Genomic DNA, 21,751 nt, shown 5'->3' on the forward strand with positions numbered 1-21,751 from the left:
GTGCCACTGATTTAAGTACTTGGAGTTACTGTTTCCTACAGTAGAGTGTATAAACACTAAACAACATGTATTTTGTTTCTGTAGGAATGACCATGTGCCTGTGGCAATTTTTCAAGTCAGTGCAACTGATTCTTTCTTAAAAAAAACCCCAAAGAAACAAAGCAAAACAAAAACCCTAGGCCTGGAATTGCTTTCTAACCACTGTCTTACCTTTTTTTGGGAGAGCAGCTATGTTGTATAAGGAGTTGGCAGCTCTTAACTCTTTCCCAGACGGGCTGCTTTGATTTGCTTAGTGATTTTGGCAGAGTCTGTGTTTCCTTCCATGTGAAGTAAATTGTACTTTTTATAGCTTAATGTTTGTGAAAGTTATTTTCGTTAGATGGGAGTGCTCTTTAAAAGCGTGTTGCTTTTATTATTGTTCAGAATAATACAGTGACTGTATCTGAAGAATTTATGCAGAGGGGCATTTTTCAGGGTGAGAGCTATCAGCTTGTGCACTTACAGTATCTACTTAGCCGTATGCTTGCTGGCTTTAAACTCTCGGATTGTGTTGAACAGCCTTCAAATACCTCTTAATGTCGAGTTGTAACCCAGTATTGTACTGTCCTGGAGCACTTCAGTCTTCCGAATTTGCGTTGGCTGGACTGATAGAACCATGTCTCATGTCAAGCCATTAGCCCGTTCTTTTAAAGGGGTCTCATAGTCATCTTCACGGAAGTGATATCAGGGAGTAGAACAGCATTTGCAAAATTGTCTATAGCTCTTGAATAGCTGGGCTCTGGGGTCTCTCATCCTGCCCCAGAGCCTGGCAGAAGCGCTCGTTTCTCTGGCCCATTGGACCTGTAACCTCTGAGCATGGGACTGATGCTTCCTTGGCCGTCTTTCTCTGTCCTAAGTTGGTGGTTACTTTTGTTTCTCTTGAGACCTGCTGCATGGTAGTACATTGAAGGAACACAAGATTATGGAATGCTTGCTTCTTGAATTCTTACATTGGATTTGTTACCTCCAAATTAAAGTGAACTGAGTGAGACAGGCTTATTTTAATGAGTGGAAATTCGACTGGAAAATAATTGACTTCTTGGTGTTGTAAGAGCTGAAGAAAGTAATGCCTGGCTCACACACTGTCTCTCTTCAGAACAGAAATGTTGTGACTACTCATTTTTATAAATAGAAATGCTCAAGTTAAATCTTTGTCAGTGCAGATTTCGAACATGTACAACTTAACTTAATTTTACCTGCTGTCCTGATGCTGTGGTTGTCATGGGGAAAATGCTGCAACTATTGATTTGATTTCCCCAAAGTTGCTTGACCTTTAAATTTCTATGTCAACTTGTTGGCTATTGGACACTAACACGATCATACTCTGATGTGTCTGTTCTTAGCAGGATGTTATCATTTGAAGACCCATATTATTGTTTGAAGGCTTGAATTGTTTGCTGCTTTGGAATTTGATTCTCACCTTACAGTGTTTCTGTGTATGGGAGTTTAGAAAGAGGCACAGCAGGAGAGGGGAGACGGGGAGATACAGAACGGAAACTTGGGGACTGATAAATTTACTTGTTGGCCTTTGGCAGTGAGTCGCTGCCTCAGTTTCCCTGTGTCTAACAAGACGCTAATGATGCCTACTTCAAAGATACTTTGTGAGCATTAATTAATGCTTGCAAAGGCCTTTGAAGATGAAAAAGCAGGAGTTGAAATATGAAAAGTTACCATGCCCCAGGTAAACGTTCTGTGTACTGTCTTGAGTTTGGCTTTTTCAGAATCTCTTGAGCACTTCCAAATATTTTGAAGGGCTTATTTCAGTTGGACTATGGTGATGAACGCTTTTGGCAGGCACTGAGTGTTATAGTTATACTTGCAGAAGTTAGTGACTTGCACGTTCCCCAAAGGACAGAAAGAAAGATGATATCCCATGGCCTCAGAATTATATACCGGTTAAAAGAATATAGGTGGCAGGTGTATCCTGAAAATGGTGCCACTGCAGCATTTTCTATTTATTTTTCCCCAGGGCAAGTTTCTGTCTTTTTCAGTGTTTGATAAAACAGTCCACTGATGAGCCCTGTATGAAATGATTTATGGTAATTGCAGCACTGTGTTCTTGAGCCTGCAGGTAGCCTGAAACAGGTAGGAGGAGCAGTGCTCTCTATACTTTCTGTGGAAGTTGACTGCTTGTGATATTTTAAAATAAAATTTTAATCTCTTGTAAAACATGTCAGTTTGGTACGTGATGTGCAAGTAGGTGTGCAGGGCCAAAAAAAGGTTTTCAGATTCTTACATCTTCTCCAGGGTGGCATCTCCACTTCTCTTTCTTCCATTTTGCCAATGACATAGTAATCGCCTACTTTCTAAGTACTGCATTAGTTAAAGATGCTGTAATGAATTGTTAGTGAATTACGGGATAACTTGGTCTGGTTGTGTTTGCTCAAGAGGAATTTGAGGAAGACTTTGGAGCACTGTTAATATTTCAGTGGTTTAGGTTGTCCTGCTGCTGCAAAATGGATAGGTTGGCAGTCTAGGTACAGACAGGATTTGGGCTTTGATCTGCATCTCTGTGATTGATTGTAAAGCACGCTAGATTCAGGGCAAGGTTTTTCGCTTGCAGCTTTGAGCCGTGCTAGACGCAAAAGTAGGTAGGAGCTAGGTTCTGTGGTGAAACGTTGGTTTTGTCATAAGAACAAGCTGTGAAGCCTTAAGTTTAATGCATAAGCAGCCTAAACTTTTATCTTTTAATTCAAGTTTCCCTGCATAGCAGCAGACTTCATGGAAATAGGTGAAAAGCTCCACTGAAAGACTACAGTACACAAACAGTTGGGTGTGAGGAGGCCTAAGCCAGGACAGACGAAGTGCTTCTCTTAGGAGTGTGAAGGTTTAAGTGGCTCCTTTCCTGCAGTTAACAAGAAGTGTAGCACGAGTTTAGCCTGGATATTTAGCTGCTTGGATTGTAAAAGATCGGCCGGTGCTGCGTTTGAAGCTGAAGTGGGCTGTTGAGGCAGCTTGGTAAGTGTGGTGTAAGCAGGATGCCTGAAAATTTTTCTTTCTTCTGGAAACATTATCTTGCTAACCTAAGACAGAACAGCCTGCATAATCTGCATCATTAAAAACCCTCCCTGTCAGCAGATGACTAGATAAAATTACAGCTTTGGAGGAAATGTTGTGTTCTTGCTTACAAGCAAGTTGTGACGTCTTTGTGAGGCCAAGCGGCGTGTGGGCTTCTGACAGTGGGAAGTGCTGCTTGTGGCTCAGAGGTGTGGCTTCCTCGCCAGGCTTCCAGACTCATCCCCGCTCAGTGAGTCAATTGCTTTAAACACATTTCCTGATTTAGTACTGGGTCGAACTGCATCTGGCACTGCTGTAGCTGTACTTACCTATAAAAATAGAAGGGCATAATTTGCTAGAAATGTTGGATGTGGGAGTGAAGAGAGCAAAACGTCCTTGGAATTGCAAGAATTTTTTGAGAAGTCAGTTTTTTTTTGGAAGTCTAGAAATTGGTTGTGACAAATAGTGGGGATGATGCAACGTGTTCCCCATTTCATGGCCTTTTTATGTCCAGGAATATGGGATCTTCAGTGTGGCATTTCTGACGCTTTCTCTGTCCCCTTTCACTTCTGCATTAATGTGATGTTTTGAAACTGAAGGAGTGTTCAGAGAGAAAGGCAGGTGCTGCCTGCTTGCTTGGAGCATTTTAAAATCTTGGGAGAAGTGGCTCACAGATAGAGCTAATTGTATTATGGCGTGGTGGGTTGACCCTGGCCGGATACCAGGTGCCCACCAAAGCAGCTCGATCATTCCCTGCCTCAGCTGGACAGGGCAGAAAAAATACAACGAAAGGCTTGTGGGTTGAGGTAAGGACAGGGAGAGATCACTCACCAATTACCATCACAGGCAAAACAGACTTGACTTGGGGAAAACTAACTTATTACCAGTGCAATCAGAATATGGTAATGAGAAATAAAGCCAAATCTTAAAACCCCTTCCCCCCACCCCTCCCTTCTTCCTGGGCACAGCTTCACTCCCGAATTCTCTCCCTCCTTCCCGCCAGCGGTGCAGGGGGACAGGGAATGGGGGTTGGGGTCAGTTCGTCACACCTTGTCTCTGCCGCTCCTTCCTCCTCACGCTCTTCCCCTGCTCCAGCGTGGGGTCCCTCCCACGGGAGGCAGTCCTCCATGAACTTCTCCAACGTGGGTCCTTCCCACGGGCTGCAGTTCTTCCCGAACTGCTCTGGTGTGGATCCCTTCCACGGGCTGCAGTCCTTCAGGAGCACACTGCTCCAGCGTGGACTTCCCACGGGGTCACGGCCTTCTTCGGGTATCCCCCTGCTCCGGCGTGGGGTCCTCTCTCCCCGGTGGAGATGTGCTCCCCCGTGGACCTCCATGGACTGCAGGGGGACAGCCTGCCTCACCGTGGTCTTCCCCACGGGCTGCAGGGGAATCTCTGCTCCGGCGCCTGGAGCGTCTCCTCCCCCTCCTTCTGCACTGACCTGGGGGTCTGCAGGGCTGGTGCTCTCGTGTGTTCTCACCCCTCTCTCTGGCTGCCATTTCTGTGGCCCAGCAATTTTTTTTCCCCTTCTGAAATACGTTATCACGAAGGTGCTACCACCATGGCTGATGGGCTTGGCGTTGGCCGGCGGTGGGTCCGTCTCAGAGGCGGCTGGCATGGGCTCTGTCTGACACAGGGGAAGCTTCTAGCAGCTTCTCACAGAAGCCACCCCTGTAGTCTCCCCCACAGCTACCAAAACTTTGCCATGCAAACCCAATACGTACGGAATGTAGGTGAAAATAAAATGTCATACTTGATCAAGACATCTATTATTGTGTGTATTGTTGGCCACCAGACAGAACTCTCGAAGTTACTTTTTTCAGCAAATGCTCAAGGAGTTAAGGAAATAGGCCTGGCACAAGAAGGCTTTCTAAATCTGTCACATGTAACAGATTGACATAATTGGGAAAAAAAAAAATCATTATTTATCTGTTTTGGTTTTTTAAGATGCCTTCAGCTCAGTGTTGGGAATCGTAATGCAGGATAGTAGGAATAAGACGCTGCTGTGGTTAGGGTTTAGGGAGGAAGTGGGATTACTTAGTAAGGTAACCATTTAAAGGGGTAGTTAACTGATGGTGCTAAGGCATAAATAAATGAGCATGGGGTTTTTTGGTTAAATAATAGGAGAGCTTCTGAACTAATAAGGTAGTTGAAATAATGTTTGCAGCAACTTTTACAACTAGACTTCCCAAGAGCAAACGTGTCCTACGAGGGTTTTGGCTTAGAGAAGCCATACCAGGTTGTTGAGTCCTTGAACTTTCATTTGTATCAAGGAGTGCATGCAGTTAACTGGCTTCACATACAGTGAACTGCATAAATGAATGGAATTCTGATAATCTATTGCCAAAATTGCAGATAGTTCCGTGGCATGCGACAACTAGCAGCCTGCATTTATCCTAATTACTTTTCCTTTTGGATGCCTGCCTGACTTTCGTGTGAGACCACTTCCTGCTGTCCTAGGATGGCTGTGCTGAATTTGAGAAGTAGTGATCAGAAAGGTAGTGGAGGCAAATATGGAATGACGTATTTGGAACAGATGATGATACCAAGTCATTGTGTATTCTGTTGTTACAGCTTTTGCCAGCTTATGGGAAGAACCCCCCTGTTTCTGGGAAGGGGGTAGCAGGGATTAAGTGATACCTAACAATTTTCCAGTATGTTGTGCGTTCTCTTGCTTCCTTGACCATGGAAGATGGGTGTTCAGCAGATCTGCAATGACTTGGTTTGCTGTAAGGCAACAAGCTCAGTATCTGGGGTGGATACGGTGTGAATTCCTACCCAGAGTTTTCTCAAAAGAAACTGTTTTATTTAGGGAGTTCTTTCACCATGCTTTCCTTGTGCCTTGTTCTCAAACTCTCATGTCTTCCGTTGGCTTACCCTTTTTGCTAAAATCCAAACAGTTTCTTGGTTTAGTTATTTCATTATCTTTTTCCAGTTACTGCTTCCTATACCATTTTCTTTTCCTGAACAAAGATTTCCTGCTGAAGCTGTAAGTGGGTGCTGCTCTTCATGATCTGAATCCTCTTGGTAAGTACTTCCTCTGTCTGGATAGAGCTTTTGTCATCACGCTCGGGGAGCTCCACGCACCCCGTAGTAGTCTCTATAATGAACTTGTAGATCTTGCCTCGGGCAACTGTGCCAGACCAGTTACAGCAGTTAAGTTTTTTCAGTCTTCATCATTGTATGAAAACGACAGTATTACAAAAGAGAAGCTGGTGTACGTTAGGTTGTGAAACATGGTGAAAGGAGGACTTAAGTTCTAGGAATTAGGGATTTTGTGTAAGCAGCGGGGGCAGGGGGAGGAATCTCTTTACTTTCCTTTCTTATTTATGATGAATGAATGACCTGAGCGTTGGAGTGGTGGTAAGTCTGTGGAAACCTTTGGTTTCCTTTTCACGGAAGTCTTAGGAGTTAGGATGGCTAGTTAGGATGGAGTGACAGCAAAATCTTGTGAGTGACTTAGGAAGTGCTGTGCTTGTGTTTAGCATGTGCTCGTTTTCCTCTGCCTACACTGACACACGTGGAAAGATAACAATACCAGTCTCTCTTGCTCTTCAGTTGTTGTGAATATTACTTTGCGTCAGCCCTGTCTGTGCAGCCATACACCAAAGCAATTGCCAGATGTTTTAAGTTGTATTTTTACCCCCTGTGTTGGCATAGTGGCTATAAAGTAGATAAGTTCCTGAAGAGAAAAACTTGGGTCTCTTAAGCAGTCAGTTAAAAGATTTGGGTTTTTGTTTTGCTAGGATTTTTTCACTTGCTTTTTCTTCAGAGTTGGTTTGAACCTGCCCTGGCAACAAATGCAGGTGGCTGGAGGGGTGGGAGGTGAAGGGAACTCCCTGAGCCACAAAAGCTTCTCACTCCCACTGGGAGGCAATTATTTTATTTAAGATTTGAATCTGGTATCCTTGCTTAGGGTGAAATGCAAATGACTGGATGCATGTTAAAAGTGTCCTGTAACAGAATAGATGGGAGCCATATGTTTTCTCTTCCTCCTGCTGGCTCTTGGTTGCATTTAGTAGTTGACTGCATTAGTATTGTTCTGGTGTCTGTGTGAATGTACGTGGCCCGTTCAACTGTATCGTCCCACGATCTCTGGTAGCCCAGCCAAGTGCTTCTTTATGACGGTTAGAAAACAGGATTACTCTGGAGGCTTATGGGAGGGGGAGGATGCTGCTGCCCCTTTGTATCAAGGGAGAGTCAGAGTAGGACCGGGACCATGTAAATCTCTAACCAGCTGGACTTGTGGGATCTGTTCAATACCCAAAGATGCACCTGCAAAGATGTTGCTACCTGCCTGAAAGAATTTGGGGAACTCATTATTTATGTCCAGTTTCAGTACGTTTTCTTCTTCGTTGCTCTTGTTCGGGTCTAAACTGAGACCTAATGAACTGTTAGGCAGTTTTGTCATATGCTTGGCAAATGACATGTTCTCAATCACCTGTCGTTATGTGTTTCGGAAAGAACAATTTTTGTTGTGTTCTTTAGTGCGCATTGTGTCTCTGCTAGAGCTATTGGCATTCGGGATTTTAGAAACGAGTGATGTTTGTTAATCTTCTGTTGATGGTGTGGTGGGGAAAATGAGATGCAGAGTTAAGTTTTTTAGAGTGCTTCTGTGTGGTGGCGTAGCTACACTAGCATTGCTTCAAAGATAAGCTACAACACTTGCATATGCAGGTTATATATTTAGTGAGCTGGGGAGAACCCTTATGCCCCACTTAAAAATTTCTGTTTGGTCCTGTAGAGAGGTGGTGAAAAATTGGCGAAGTCTTTTATATAAAGAAATGAGAACTGGATAATACATGTATTGAAAATTCTGCTGTCTGGGTTTCACATCTTTCCACTTTCTTTCATTGGAATTCAGAGCTCAGTTTTCCAACCAAAATCTTTTCGCAGCTCATACATTAAAACATTCACAAGTATTGGCTCATTTGACACTTTTCTGCAAATATTTAATTTTACACATCATGTTTCTGACATGTGAGGGGTTAATGTACCATCCAGGCTCACCGCCATCATTTAAAATTCAAATGTCTGCACTTTTTCTAAGTCAGTCCCTGGTTTTCGAACAAAATTATAGGTAAGAAAATGATTTATATGAAAGTTGTAAAAGTTGCCGTCCTTCTTTCTTGCCAGACTGGTGGACTGAAAGGTCTGTATGCTGTGAAACCAGGGGAAAATGACATAGAAAGTTTGTGGAAAATGTAGTATTGTATCAGTCTTGAGCTAAAGCGTTCGTGTATTTCTGAGCAACTGTATTTTAAAAACTAAGTTCCTAAACAATACCAGATACTGGAAAAGCTACTTTATGTTGGTAGCTAAGGTAATATTCTGAATCAGCTAGGCCTGCGGAAAGTACGCTTTCCTAAATAACAGCAGCTTGTTTTTGAGGAATTAATAGTAACTACTTAACAGATCATACTTGATTTGGAAAGACAGGGGTCTGAACAGGCTATACCTACCTTTTTATTACACTTGTGCAAGCGTGGTGACATTTCCTGTCTCATGAAGGTGGGTGTTAGAAAAAGAACATGGGTTTTTCTGTTAAATAAATAGTATCTCTAATTAACATGACAAGTGTCAGGGCTGTTCAGAGTAAATAAGGTTTCTGTGTGGCTGGGCTGCTGTCCTCGATATGTAGCTGTCCAGATTCTGGGGAAGGAAATATTTTTGGTCTTGCCTGTGATCCAGTTTGCTGAGAGAGGAGAGCGAGTCTGAGGGTTCCCAATTATCCAGCTGGCTTAACAGTAGGTTGAGCAGATGAGAAGGCAGGATAGTGGAGAATCATTGAATTGTTTAAACAACAAGTCAAAGCACCTGTTACTTCTGCATTCCAGTTTTTGTTAAATATGCTTTTTCGACATGAAAATATGGGAGTGGGGAAAGTATTTGTTAATCCTGTGCTTATGCGTGACTTGTCTGCTCCTTTCTTTTTCCCATCCCTTTCCACAAGTTCTCTAAATATTTCCTCTCCCTTTCGCAGTGGTAGTCGCTCTTCCAAAACCTTCAAACCAAAGAAGAATATTCCGGAGGGGTCTCACCAGTATGAGCTGCTAAAACATGCCGAAGCCACGCTTGGAAGCGGTAATCTCCGGATGGCCGTTATGCTTCCAGAGGGTGAAGACTTAAATGAATGGGTTGCAGTTAACAGTAAGTTAGCTAACCTTTTTTTCATAAAGGGGGTGTTGAATGTGGGCTGACAGTTGTGGGAGAACAACTGTGTACTCCTTTCTAGTGGGGTAGGCTCTTCTTCCTGCCTGCACCGCTGCTGCGGTTGGGAAAGGTGAATTTTGTATCATTTAGAGCTGACAGATGCAGAGTGTCTCACTGAGACAAAAACTCCTTAATCTTGTGCCAAAAATATGTTCCTGTTAACAAAATAATTCTTATTCTTAGCGGTTAAAGTCTGAGCCCTTGATCACAAACAAGTGCTGAAGTAGAAATGTCACTGCTGTTTTTAGAAAGTAGCCTGTCAGTGCCATCTTAATATGTTTAATCTAGCACTTTTTCAGCTAGGGTTGTTAACCAACGGTATAGTCAAGCATCTACATACTAGGCATAAAACCTTAATTTAGCTAAGTGTGAGGGCTGGGTCTAAAAGATGCTAAAGACTACAGTCGCGTGTGTGGCCTGGCTTTCCTTTTGCCTTTAAGAAACCCAGAGATCAATCTTTGCAATTTTGCTAAAGTTAGTTCCTCCCTTTTGTTTCAACCAAGTTGTGAGCCTTTGCTCTGGTAAGTCTCTGATGTCATTATTTTAACTTCCTCTAAAGCTGTTTGTCCTAACTCTCTCCTTTCATGCTAGGTCAGGCTAAACAATGGTGCCCAAGTTAGTGTTTTCTGATTGCTTGACCATGTTTCCTCCTCCTTCCTCTCCCTGCTGCATGAATTTGCTGCCTGCCTTCTGCTTTTAAAGAAAGGATTAACCCAAGTCTTACCATGCTCCGTAGCCCGTGCAGAGTTTCAGCTGCCACAAACTCTGTGCCCTGTCTGGGTATTTTCTCATCTTTTGTGTCTTTGGCTTGGCATGCTTCTGTGATTGTATGGTATTGATTGTGCATTGCAGTATAAATTATACTCAAGATAAATATCTTCTAATTGTTTATGTGGTTCTGTCTATTTCTTCTTGCTCTTTGACTTGTTTGGGAAGTGAAACTGTCATACTGGCTTCAACCTTCCGGTTCTTAATTAGCCACACAGCGCTCTGGTATATGACTTGCCACTGCTCCCAGGGAATGTTGAAATTGCTGACACCATTCTTTATAAAAGTTTATTCACACTGTATTGCAAGGCTGTCTAGAAAAAAAGCCTGCCCATTTTTATGAGTAAGCATTACTAAAGATGCTTCAGATATTGTTGGCATCCTTCCCTTTTGGTGGTTCCTCCACTCCCTGTTTCTCCTTTCCTGTGTAGCAGCGGTGTTTTTCTCTTCCCAAGTGATTTAACAGCATGCTAAATTAGCTGGGTGGCAAAAGGCAGCGAAGCACTGGACAAAAAAGTGGGAGCTGCCTTTTGGTAACAGCTGCATTCTGTAATGAAATGGTCCTCTTTCATGCCTCCTGCAGCATAGTGGGTTTTAAATGTTTAATTTTTTGTCTAGAATTGATTAACTGATCATATGGTCCTTTCATTTACAGCATCTCTCTACCACACCTAGTACCAGTTAATGGTAGCTGTAAGCCCCTTCTGTTGATTGAGAGATCTAACAAGGAAATAAAATGTGTGACAATGTCATTGGTTTTGCCCTACACCATAGTGAGAGCGCAGGAACAAATGTGCTCTGCTCTTCTTCTTCTTGCTCAACTCTTAGCCTCACTGATGTCTTATGTTAATGAGTTGATATACATGTAGATTTTTCAAATATGTTTTCAAAATAAAAAAAGGTGAGAAGTGTGTAATCAGTTTTTGTTTCATTTGAAATCTCCTCGGTTTGAAAATACTAAAAAATAATTTCAGAAGTACATCTTGCCCATATCTTTGTAGTAGAACACCAGACAGTGTGCACTTCTTCGAGTAGAAAAGCACTTGGGAAAAATAATCTAAGTCCTTGAAACTTAAGAACAATGAGTAAAAAGAGGAAATGAAAATACGCAGAGACGCTGTACAGCTTTACGTGTGTTGGAAAGGAGGTTCTTGGATTTTTCTTGTTTGTCACACGCTGCTGGCTTTGGTGGATGGGTGGTGTGTCTCATGGCCTTTTGAGACTTGCAAGTGTGGAATTCACAATAATCAGTCATCTTGTCGAAGTCTGCGTGGGTTTTTTGAACATGCTTGCCTTGAAACAAACATTGGGCTGTGGTTTCTACTGGGAGCAAGGAATGGAAACTTAATAAACAGTTCTTGTGTACGCTTAAGAAACAAGGGCTGTGTATAACCACTTCTTGCTGCCTTTGGTGAGAACTGCCCTCTCCCCCCACCCAAACAAGCTTTAGGAGTCCTCCTGGTCCTCTATAACTTTTTTATCAACCTTTGCCAATGTTGTTTTGTTGTTTTCTGCTTTTGCTGTGCAGGGGAAAAAAAACCATGATCTTGTTGCTGGAGATGAGCTGTGCTAGGTGCATGCCATACCAGTTTCTGTTAGCTTTTTTTTTGATACCTGGGAAGTTGCATGATGTAGTTGTAGCTCGTATCCTGCATCTGCTGAACAGTAGCTGTAACTTGCTGCCATGATGTTCATGTAATCTTTGATGTTTATTCTCTGGAAAAATCAGTGAGGGGAGCTGCAGTACTTAACCCTCCCTTTCCTCAGCCATCAGTTACTTTCACAGTACGTGGTATCTGCTAGTGCTTACATTTAGGATGTCAAGCTCCATTTCATTACAGCAGAACTGTGTATCTCTGTAATAGAGTTAAGGAAGGAACACAAATTTGGGTAGGCTACCAAGTAATATGCCTGCTTCTCTTTGGCATGGCACTGGATTGAGAGGAGTGCCTTGTTAGTGTTAATTCCACAGTGTCCTGCAGATTGGTTGTATGAGACTATTCAGTGTTGCAAGTGTTAACTCTCTTTTAAACTCATTTCTTTAAACTCCTTTTTAAAGTTAAGACAAATGTGTCTGACTACTGCAGAGACAGGTCACAGGAAAACCTTTCCCTCTTGGTTCAGAATGAAGAGCTTTGTTTGTCACCTGAACACTAAATTGAATGACACATGGCTATTTGGTGACATGATTAGACTGTCAGTGCTGCTCATAAGCAGTTTCATTTGAGTATTCCAGAAATCTGTCTCGATAAAGAAACAGTTTGTCACTGGCACATTGAATTGCAGGCATAACACAGGTAGCACTGAAGTAAATTAAGTTTTAAGTGATGCTGAGGCCAGACAGACTGCACGCTGGTTTCTCATCCTGAGGACTAACTCTGCAGACATGATTCATAAATGAAGTTTCTAGCTGTAAAGGCTCCTGTTGTCAGAGGTGGCAGGCCCAGTGCTCTTAGCAGTAGAAGCAGTGTAGCCTGGACTGGGCACTGGGGCATTAAATCTATTTGTATGTTATATATGGTTCCTTTCAGGGTAAGTGTGTGTCAGTGAAATAGTTAAATTTGCAAAGCACTGTGGTTAAATAGAAGGAGTTGAATTCCACCACACTTGCAAGAATTTAACCCACCCTACTTGAACTTTTATTTCCTAGTGCTTAATATTGGTTACCTTTCAATTTTTACTCATGACATCCATTGTCTGAAAGACATTTTGAAAAGATAAACTTATATATTGATACCTTGGTAATGTGCTATGCTCCCCAACAGATGCAAGGGTGGCCATTCACTGAGGAGAGGTAAAGTGGATTTTATAAACTGATTACGGTGACCACAGTTCCTAAGAACAGAACCTGCTGTTAGGTTATTGAAAAAGAGCCTTGCTTCCAAAGAGTTCTAAGTAATCAAGCATCTATTGAAAGTAGTAAGAACTATGGGAGTATTTAGATACGCTAACTTCTGGCCTTTTATTTCAGTAATTCAACTGTAGACCATTAAAAAAAAAAAGTTTTGGCTTTCTCAAAGATGTAACAAAACTTAAGCAATACCCCCCCCGAACAAAACCCTAAGGATGGTTTATAATGAGGAAACATTGTGGGCTAAATACTGATTTGTGGTAGTTAATTGATAATCTAAGGAACAGAAGTTGCTTGGCACTGCAACTATTCCTATGTCATGACTTCTGTACCCACCTCCCATACAGGTAGTGTTTGATGATAACATAACTAGAAGAGGGTAGATTTAGATTAGATTTAAGGAAGAAATTCTTCACTGCGAGGGTGGTAAGGCACTGGAACAGGTTGCCTAGAGAAGTTGTGGATGCCCCGTCCCTGGAAGTGTTCAAGGCCAGGTTGGATGGGGCTTTGACCAACCTGGTCTAGTGGAAGGTGTCCTTGCCCACGGCAGGGGGTTATCTTTAAGGTCCTTTCCAACGCAAACTGTTCTATGATTCTATGAAATGTTCTTTGAAAAGATAATCTTGTGGAATACAAAGCGTGAGGGAAGTCAGTGTGACCTAATGAGTAACAGCTCTCTGTAGTTGTTTCATTCCAGACTTGCCAGTAGAATTTGGGATTCTAATAAAATGCACCAAACTTTCAGAAAAAGAAATAACTCAGCTTTCTCTTTCCCTTTTCTTCTTTCAAATGAAGATTTTGCTGCAGTGAGCAATTAAGTAGTTATTGCCAGAGGCTGTTCCAGAAAGTTGGTGGTTGTATTCTGCATCTCCTCTATAATACATTTTAAAAAGCAATAACAACAAATCAGAAAATATATTCCAGGACCCTCTTCAGCAGTGTGCACTTTACAGTTAAGGCTATAGGAAGCTTGTGTTGCTGTTACACTGTGGAGTGTTAATTGATGGTTTAAATGCTTTACAGCTGTCGACTTCTTCAACCAGATTAATATGCTTTACGGAACCATTACGGACTTCTGCACAGAGGAGAGCTGCCCTGTGATGTCTGCTGGCCCAAAGTAAGATTATTTTTTACACATTGTTAAGTGTGCAATTTTTGAGATGATTTTGCATTTGAAAACTTGAGACTAGCTCAGTTGAGTGCCAAAGATAAGGTAACCTCTGTGGGCGGAAAGGATGTCTTCTCTTGTTACCTGTGGAGGGAAAAAAAAATTTGAACCTTTGTTAAGGGAGTGGGGAACAGAAGGGTGTTTTGGGGGTATTTTTTTTTTGTTGGGTTGGTTGTGGGGTTTTTTTGGTTTTTTTTTTTTTTTTTTTTTTCCTTTAGCCTGGGAAGTAAACTGATTATCAAAACTATTTTTCCTTTTTTTCTGAAATGTTAACGAGGACTTCTTAAATTAAGATTTGAAGTTTTTATATGGAAGCGTTCAATTAGGGCTTACCAAAATATTTCTTTTAGGAGCTTGAGTAGATATTGCAGGAATGAACTTGTCTACAGTTTTCAGTAGTCTGGATAAGAATCCCCTACCCTGTCCCTCAGTTAAGTGTCACTTCTTTGATTCTTGCTTCTGCTTTTGTACAGACTTCCAACGTTTGTGCTTTTTCCTGCTCTCCAGATGCTTAGGGTCATCCAAAGAGGAAAATACCTGTATTTCTAAGTGAGTGGCAAGGGAGGGCACTGCTTCCTTCTAAATTACTGTATAATCTTAAATAAGCAATAAAGAAAAGCAATCCTCTCCTCCACTTCCTCCTCTTTTATACCGACATTTGTTGTTACTGTCTGAAGCCAGCGATTGCCAGCCATTGTGGTGGAGAGCTGAGGATGTGCAAAAGGGTGCTGCTGGGAGGGCAAGATGGAGAGGGCAGGAGCTCGGCAAGGCGAAAGCAGCCAGACGGACCAAGAAAAGCTTTGGTGCTATGTTCTTAAACTAAACACGGACGCTGCTAAATGCCAAAGCCAGTGTGGGCAGGCAGACCTGCTGCTGCAAACTGGGGAGGGATGAAAATACAAAAGGAGTAGTTTACCATTATGCAAAAGAACTTTGGGATAGGCTTGTGCAAAAACATAGCCCATTGTCTGCTTTGTGCTTTGGCATGCAGAACAGACTCTTATTTATTAAATAAGAACATGAAAATATTTCTTTGCTTTATTGTTTGTCTGCTGAGAAGCAGTTATTTGGGGGTGGAGGTTAATTATTAAAGGCTTAGCTGTCTGCTTGCCACACTAAACAATTTATTTCTCTCCGAAGAGACTGATAACCCTTGACAGACATATATGTCGTACTCAAATAGTTATGAAGCAGGGTAGAAAAGAGATGCCAGAGGCTGGAAGATGTGTTCTGCCGAAGTTTCAATTAGGTGATCTTGTCCCTAGAATTTGTAGAGCATTTCCCAAACTCTGCAGTCCTCACCCATGCTCAGGGATGGGTCTTGTGAAAGGATCAGAAACCTATGTGCAGGTGAGGGGCTGAGGCCAGGCAGGCACAGGAATGGGTCATTTGTGAGGCTGGTGCTGACCGGCAGTGGAGCATCTACAGTGTTTTTTTAGTTTGAGTGAGTGTGGCTTTCTTTCACTTAAAAGGTGGCTGGCAAAATTTTTTCCAGGGAAGTACTGCTGGAAAACTTGTCAGCATGAAAACATGGATATTTACAGATTTTTTTTGTTTGTTTGTTTCTTATCTCTTTTTCTTGTTCTCTTCTGGCTCAAGCTATATTAGTTGAAGAGGCATTGAGTCTTAGGTGCTCATTAGTGCTTTTAGGCTGAAGGTTGCTGTCTGCTCACATCCATGGCTGAGCTACCACCAGTATTGCATCCTCATCTGTTTCAGACAAAAGAGTATGACTTAGCTGAAACAACTTCCATAAGGTCATTTGAAACAGGTTAGGCAGCCGTAGCATGAGTAGCTGGAGAGAACCAAAAGCAGCAAGCACTCGATGGCTCTGAAGTCTGATTTTTGCATTCCCACTGGAAAAGTCTTTATGGTTGATGTATTAAAAAAGGGTTGTAAGGTGTTGGTGCATACACAGGTAGCTGTTGAGAACTGGTCGTGGCTCAGTCAAAATTTTCATAGCGCAACTGACAAGCTTGTAGCAGTCTATGGAAAAATTAAACCAAATGTCTTAGGTGAGAGGGCAACCAGAGCAGAGGTGTAGTATTTCCTGTATCCACTGCCTGGTACTAGTGTTTTGCCTTTAAAACCCCTTTAAAAGGAGAAGAAAAAAGAAAAAAAGAACCTTGGCAACAGACACTTCACCTAGGTTCATGTCTGTTTTTTTGTGTTTTATTTTTGATACAGGGAGGGTTATCTTCTCTAAAGGGCTACCTTTAAGCAAACGCTTGGGGCTGTATGGCTAGTTTTGTGACCAACTGGTTCTTTTTGGTAGCAATCTTAACAGAAGGACTTAGCTGAGGCAGGTAAATCTTTGTGTGCTGTGGGATCACTTTCATTTCTTCTGGACTTGTCTTTGTTGGAGGGATTGCTGACTTAGCTTTTATCAGGGCGTTAGTACACTGAGTTAGTTAAGGGTTGATATAAAGGTCAAGAACAGATCTCTTTCTCCTGTTGTGCAGCTCGTTGTCTAACAATTTGAAAAAAGTATTGGTTTATTCCAAAACATATGATTACTCATGGTAATGTTCCATTCTTTTCACTTCAGCAAAGACCAACCATTTCTTACCAAACAAACCCTGGTTGGTTATCACTTCTTGCTATTCTTCTATCAGTTGCAGTATCACCATGAGTGCCACAGGCATGATAGTAAGTTAAGAACCTGGATAGAAGTAATATGTTTATTAACCAGCACTGGGTGAGAGGAATTTTCTTCATTTTCCTGCCTGGTTCTAAGTCCTCAATAAGAGCACAAAGGAGGGACATGGCTGATGCATTTTTCAAAGCTGGATGTGTGAACTGTTGCTCTAAAATCCATATTTAGGCATTTGTGCGAGTGCACTAAGCTCACTCTTAATTCTCAACATCCTTCTGATTTTCCGGAGATTTCTTGGTCCACAGTGCTTCTGTCTTTGTTTGTTCAAATCAGAATAGCTGGGCACTCTACAGTGGACAGCTCCCATAAATCCTGCAGGGGTGTAACACAGTGTAATTGCATGTTAGCATGCTGCCTTCTGCCCAGTGTGTCTGCAGCAAAAAAACCTAAATAAATAATGTAATCAGGCCTTTGAAATAGCCTGTGTTTCTTAGTAATATCAATCCTTTTGCCTTTTTGTGATACTCCACTCTGCGCCTGTGTCACTTGATGACCGAGGGACAAAACAGAGTAAGTATTTTTCAGCTCTCTGATGTAATACAGTTTTGCTGAGATTTAGAGTTGATAGGTCCAAATAAATGTCTGAGAATCTTTTAAAAGGCATTGCTGAGCCACTGCATTTTATTGCTGTTGGACAAGGTAACAGCTTTAAGTTTAGTCAAGCTGTTTTTTGTTTTGGTGGGGGGGGTTGGCCATGTATGTGTAATTGCGAGGTAGAGAATCTGGTTCTATGATTGTTTATACTTAGGGGTATTTTCCACTGTGAGAAGCATAGTTGGGTTTTCTGTTTATACATGGCAAATAACTTGTATTTATTAGTATGAGAGAATTGTACCAGACCTGTTAGGGTTTCTTAGCTTTTTCCCCTGCGCTTGCTGAAGTGAACTGTGTATTTCTTGCTCTATCCTGTTTTGCTCTTAAAAACCTCCACTAAACTGTAGAGGTTTCTAAAAAATATATGTTCTGTAGAGGAACTGCCTACCACGGTAAGGTTAATTTGTTTCTATCACCAGAGCTGTAGGTGTTGTGCTCATGCCCTAGTTTAAGCCCAGCCTGGAACAAACTCAATACAGCTCACAAGCTTGAGCTAGAAATGTGATTTTACCCTTCGTTTCCTGTAGCAGTTCAAATGACTAATATGTGGGAGTTTTTGTGTGTGTTCAGTTATCTTTTTTTGTTTGAGAAGTTGGGCTAGGATTCTTGATTTGTTTTTGGTGATGTACCTAATCTTGTAGGAAGAGTTTGTTTTCCCCTCCCTGGCGAACCCGAAGCCTTTTGACAGCCTAGGAACAACCGTGAACATTATGCCCACTGCATGGAGCATGGGGTGTTTGCCGGAATACTTTCAGATACTCTGTATGACTTTTATTTTTGTCGGGATAGATCTGCTTTTTCTTAAGAACTGCATTACTTAAAGAGACGTTCTATGGCATTCGTTCCTCTAAAAAATGCAGAGTTAACCCATAGTGTTGGGGGGTTGGGAAAGAGGGAGGCTTCTTACGTTTACATGTTATTTGGATGAGATTTTTAGCATGTGATTTAGTTTGTTGTCTTGCTCTGTGTCTCCAGACTGAACCTGGCACTTCAGCTAAGTGTTGATATTTGTCCAACGTTAATACCTCTTAAATCGAGGAATACTGATTTTTCAGAAATCTAGACACTTTGTGGTCCATTCAGCAAGTATGGAATTTTTGCATGTGTTTTGAGAAGCAATTTTAAAATGCTTTCAGACCCTCTGATTTGTTGCCATTATAAAAATTGGGTCTTTTTATACCATTGTGAGCAGCACACTCATAATTACTCCTAAAATTTGTTTATTGTAAAAATGTTCTCCCAGTTACTGTTCTGACAAAACTGAATTTGCTAAACAAAATTAGAAGGCAGATTTATTAGATAAAGTTAAGCTTTTCGAAAAATGATGTGTGTGATCTTTAAAATTGATGACCTTCTCCAGTGTCTGCACAGTCCTAATTGGAGATAGCAAGGGAAAGTGTAAACTGTGGTGGTTGCAGCCCAAAAGTTGTGGTAAGCTACTATTGTACTAAGAAGTAACAACCAAATTGAACATAGTATCCTCCATGAAAAGAAGAAATATTAACCATTGATAATGTCTCTTTTAATTCTTTTAAAAAAAGAACTGAGATAAAACTTTGTACATGAAGTGGCTATGTTTCCCGTAAAAGCATGACTGAGCGGACATCACTTTCCTTGTATATTTTGTTTATTAATTTTTTTAAATTTTATATTTTTAAAAGAGGAGTGTTGCAGCTAGTCTGAATCATTGTTCATTTGTTTCTCCGGGATGATTTCAGAGGTGCAGAGCTCAGCAGTCCTTTTTACTTCTGGCTTGGCAGCATGCTCGCCCCACAGATAGCCGTTCTGCTATAGTGATAGCGATGCTGGTTGGCTGAGCAAGGCTGGCTGATTTAAAAGCGACATAGGAGATTATGCTGTGTTCAGATCTGAAAGAGAGGGCTATGCACGGCTCTGTGCTGATGAGAAGAAACTGCTCAGATGTTACCGATTGGCAAGGAATATTAAGATACATGCATTTGTACTCAGCAAGACAAAGAAAGAAATGCCGTGGTTCACTTGAAAGCTTGTATCCTCAGATGCCCAATGTTAAACATGTTTGGTTTTTTTAAGCTGTATGTTTGAAAGATTAGCCATCTTCTCCTGTGTCTGGACTTGTGTCAGTTGCATTCCCCAAGCCAGTCACAATATCTAATTTTCCATTCTAATTTAATGAGGACTTGTTTCTGTCTAGTTGTGCCTGTAAATGGATGCTGCTTAATACATTTTTCCATGGCTTTTTAAATTCCTGAAGTTAAAATGATAACTGTAAAATGAATGTCGCTGGAATCTGCTCATTAAATGTGCTATGTAAAAGATGTCAACATTAGTAGCTCTGTGAATGGAAAAGGATAAAAAGAGCACACGTTTTACTGTTCTGTAGTCATGTCAGTGGTTTGTAAAGGTGTGATTACCTTACCTACAGATGGAAAAATTAAGCTAAAAGACAGTTACAGGCTTGCAACTATCAAGTGGGTCAGTGGTATAACTGGAAACAGAGATTTTTCTGAATCCTGGTGCGCTGCATGGTAGCGCTAGACCTTCAGATATGAACCTTTTCTAAGGAGGACTATTTAGTGTAGAAGTTTTCTTCTGACTCTTAGCTGAAAGGCACTTTATACCAGCTTCTAGTTTTGTAATAGTATTCCTTGGCATTAACCCACCTCTGAATCTATTCTGTGTCTCTAATACAATCATAGTTTGGGATATCCGGCAAGAGCCAATGTAGTTTGGTCTTCAGTTATGCAAAATCTATAAGAATAGTTTCAAATGTAAAGAAATTCCGTAAATTTTAGGGGTCTAATGTGTCTGGCTGGCAGCTGCTGCAGATGTTGAGCATTGCCACTCGCTGTGCAGTTGTTCTTTGCCAGTGGAGGTAAAGGGAAGCCCATTGCTAGGGCTCATTGGGTGAAATTTCACATTAGAGGTCGGTCAGATGCCTTCACCGATGTGAGCCCTGGAGCTTAGCTTTTATTTGTGTGAGAATCTCATGTAACTTTTTGATGTTTCGCTTCAACAGGTGGTAATGTTTTTCTTTTGGAGGGGGAGAAAGCTTTAAAAAAGAATAAGTAGCTGTTGGCCTTTCAGGGTGTGCAAATCTACTCATACAGCACCTTTTGATGTACAGGGATTATTTAGGTTTGACTGCAGGCTGCCACGTGCATTTTTGCAGGAGCGTTGCAACCAAGGATGAATTGAGTTGTGCTATAAAGGATGAAGTTTTTGAAGGCTTTCACAGACTTCAGAAGAGAGTCCAACTAAAGCAGGATTCCAATGGGGAAATGGGGTACAGAGCAGCTGCAGATGAGTCAGGAACGTTTGGACCTTGGTTTCAAGGAAGGGCTGTGGGAGGGTGTGGGAGTACGGGGAGTGGAGCAGGAAGAGCAACCTTCCAGGCCTTGATATGAATGATTCACTTGTGTTAAGAAATGTCTTGTTGTTGTCGTCCCAACCCAGATATGAGTACCACTGGGCAGATGGGACAAACATAAAGAAACCAATTAAGTGCTCTGCACCAAAGTACATTGATTACCTGATGACTTGGGTCCAGGATCAGCTGGATGATGAAACGCTATTTCCTTCTAAAATAGGTAAAGTAAATAAGTAAAATTGAACAATGTATTTGGGTTACAGTTGTACAGGAATATTCAAGTCTTGTACCATTAAAGGGTCTCCTAAGTGACTGACGAGTAGGGCAACTTTAAAAGGTTACATTATACATATAAAGGCACTTTTAAGATAAAATTTGTGGTAGCACATGAACTCTAATCCATGTGTTAATTCTCCTAATAAACATCTATCACAATTCCGAATGCAGGAAGTACTGTTTCTATTTAATAACTGACTGTGTTGATCAAATCTGATGTTTTTTCATTTAGAACAGTGGGTTGTTTCCTTAGAAATAAGACAGAGGTTCTCAAAACCTTACAGCCAGTAATTGGTACAAACTGGCAGCTTTTTGATGCAGGAAAGATGTTTGGTCCTCACGAGGAACTTCTCCTAGGCCTTACCTCCAAAGAAGCTGAATTGCATCTTTGATCTTAAGTTAATGATTTTTTTTCTTTTCAAGTGAAGATGAAAGATGTATGTTTTGAAGAGGTTTCTTTCAGAAAAGCAAGAGGAAAATAATGAACAGCCACCAGTTCGGAAACGATAACGAGAAGAAAACCCCGCTTCTAGAGGCACGAAGGACTATTTGTTCTAAAGCTAATTGGCAGTTTTCCAGTACACCACTACTCATAGGCTTATGATCCGTCGTGGAAAAAGGGAGATCTCTTAATTGCTTTTATTTTGTGAATAGTTTCTGAAGCATTTGACACAGTTTCAATAAGCCTCTTCAGAGAAACAGGGCCACCTGTCAGAATCAAGTGGCATTTGTTTTTACTTAGAGTTAAGCAGATACGCAGAGAAGGTTGGTTAGTTCGGGAAGAAGTGACAAGAGCCGAATCTTCCCTGCTCAGTAGATGCAAGCATGGTTTCTTCGTAT

General features: G+C 41.5%; 1 protein-coding gene across 2 annotated transcripts in view; it reads left to right on the forward strand.

The window, feature by feature from the left end:
• MOB1B (MOB kinase activator 1B) overlaps nucleotides 1–21,751 on the forward strand; it is a 46,032-nt gene that overhangs the window by 15,712 nt on the left and 8,569 nt on the right. For both annotated transcript variants that reach the window (XM_030021933.2, XM_030021923.2), the window contains exons 2-4: nucleotides 9,020–9,186; nucleotides 13,892–13,985; nucleotides 20,722–20,855. In XM_030021933.2, coding sequence (XP_029877793.1) covers nucleotides 9,020–9,186; nucleotides 13,892–13,985; nucleotides 20,722–20,855 — 395 coding nt within the window. The remainder of the gene's footprint in view (nucleotides 1–9,019; nucleotides 9,187–13,891; nucleotides 13,986–20,721; nucleotides 20,856–21,751) is intronic.

The sequence above is a fragment of the Aquila chrysaetos genome, chromosome 1, assembly GCF_900496995.4.
Source record: "Aquila chrysaetos chrysaetos chromosome 1, bAquChr1.4, whole genome shotgun sequence".
Lineage (NCBI taxonomy): Eukaryota > Metazoa > Chordata > Aves > Accipitriformes > Accipitridae > Aquila > Aquila chrysaetos.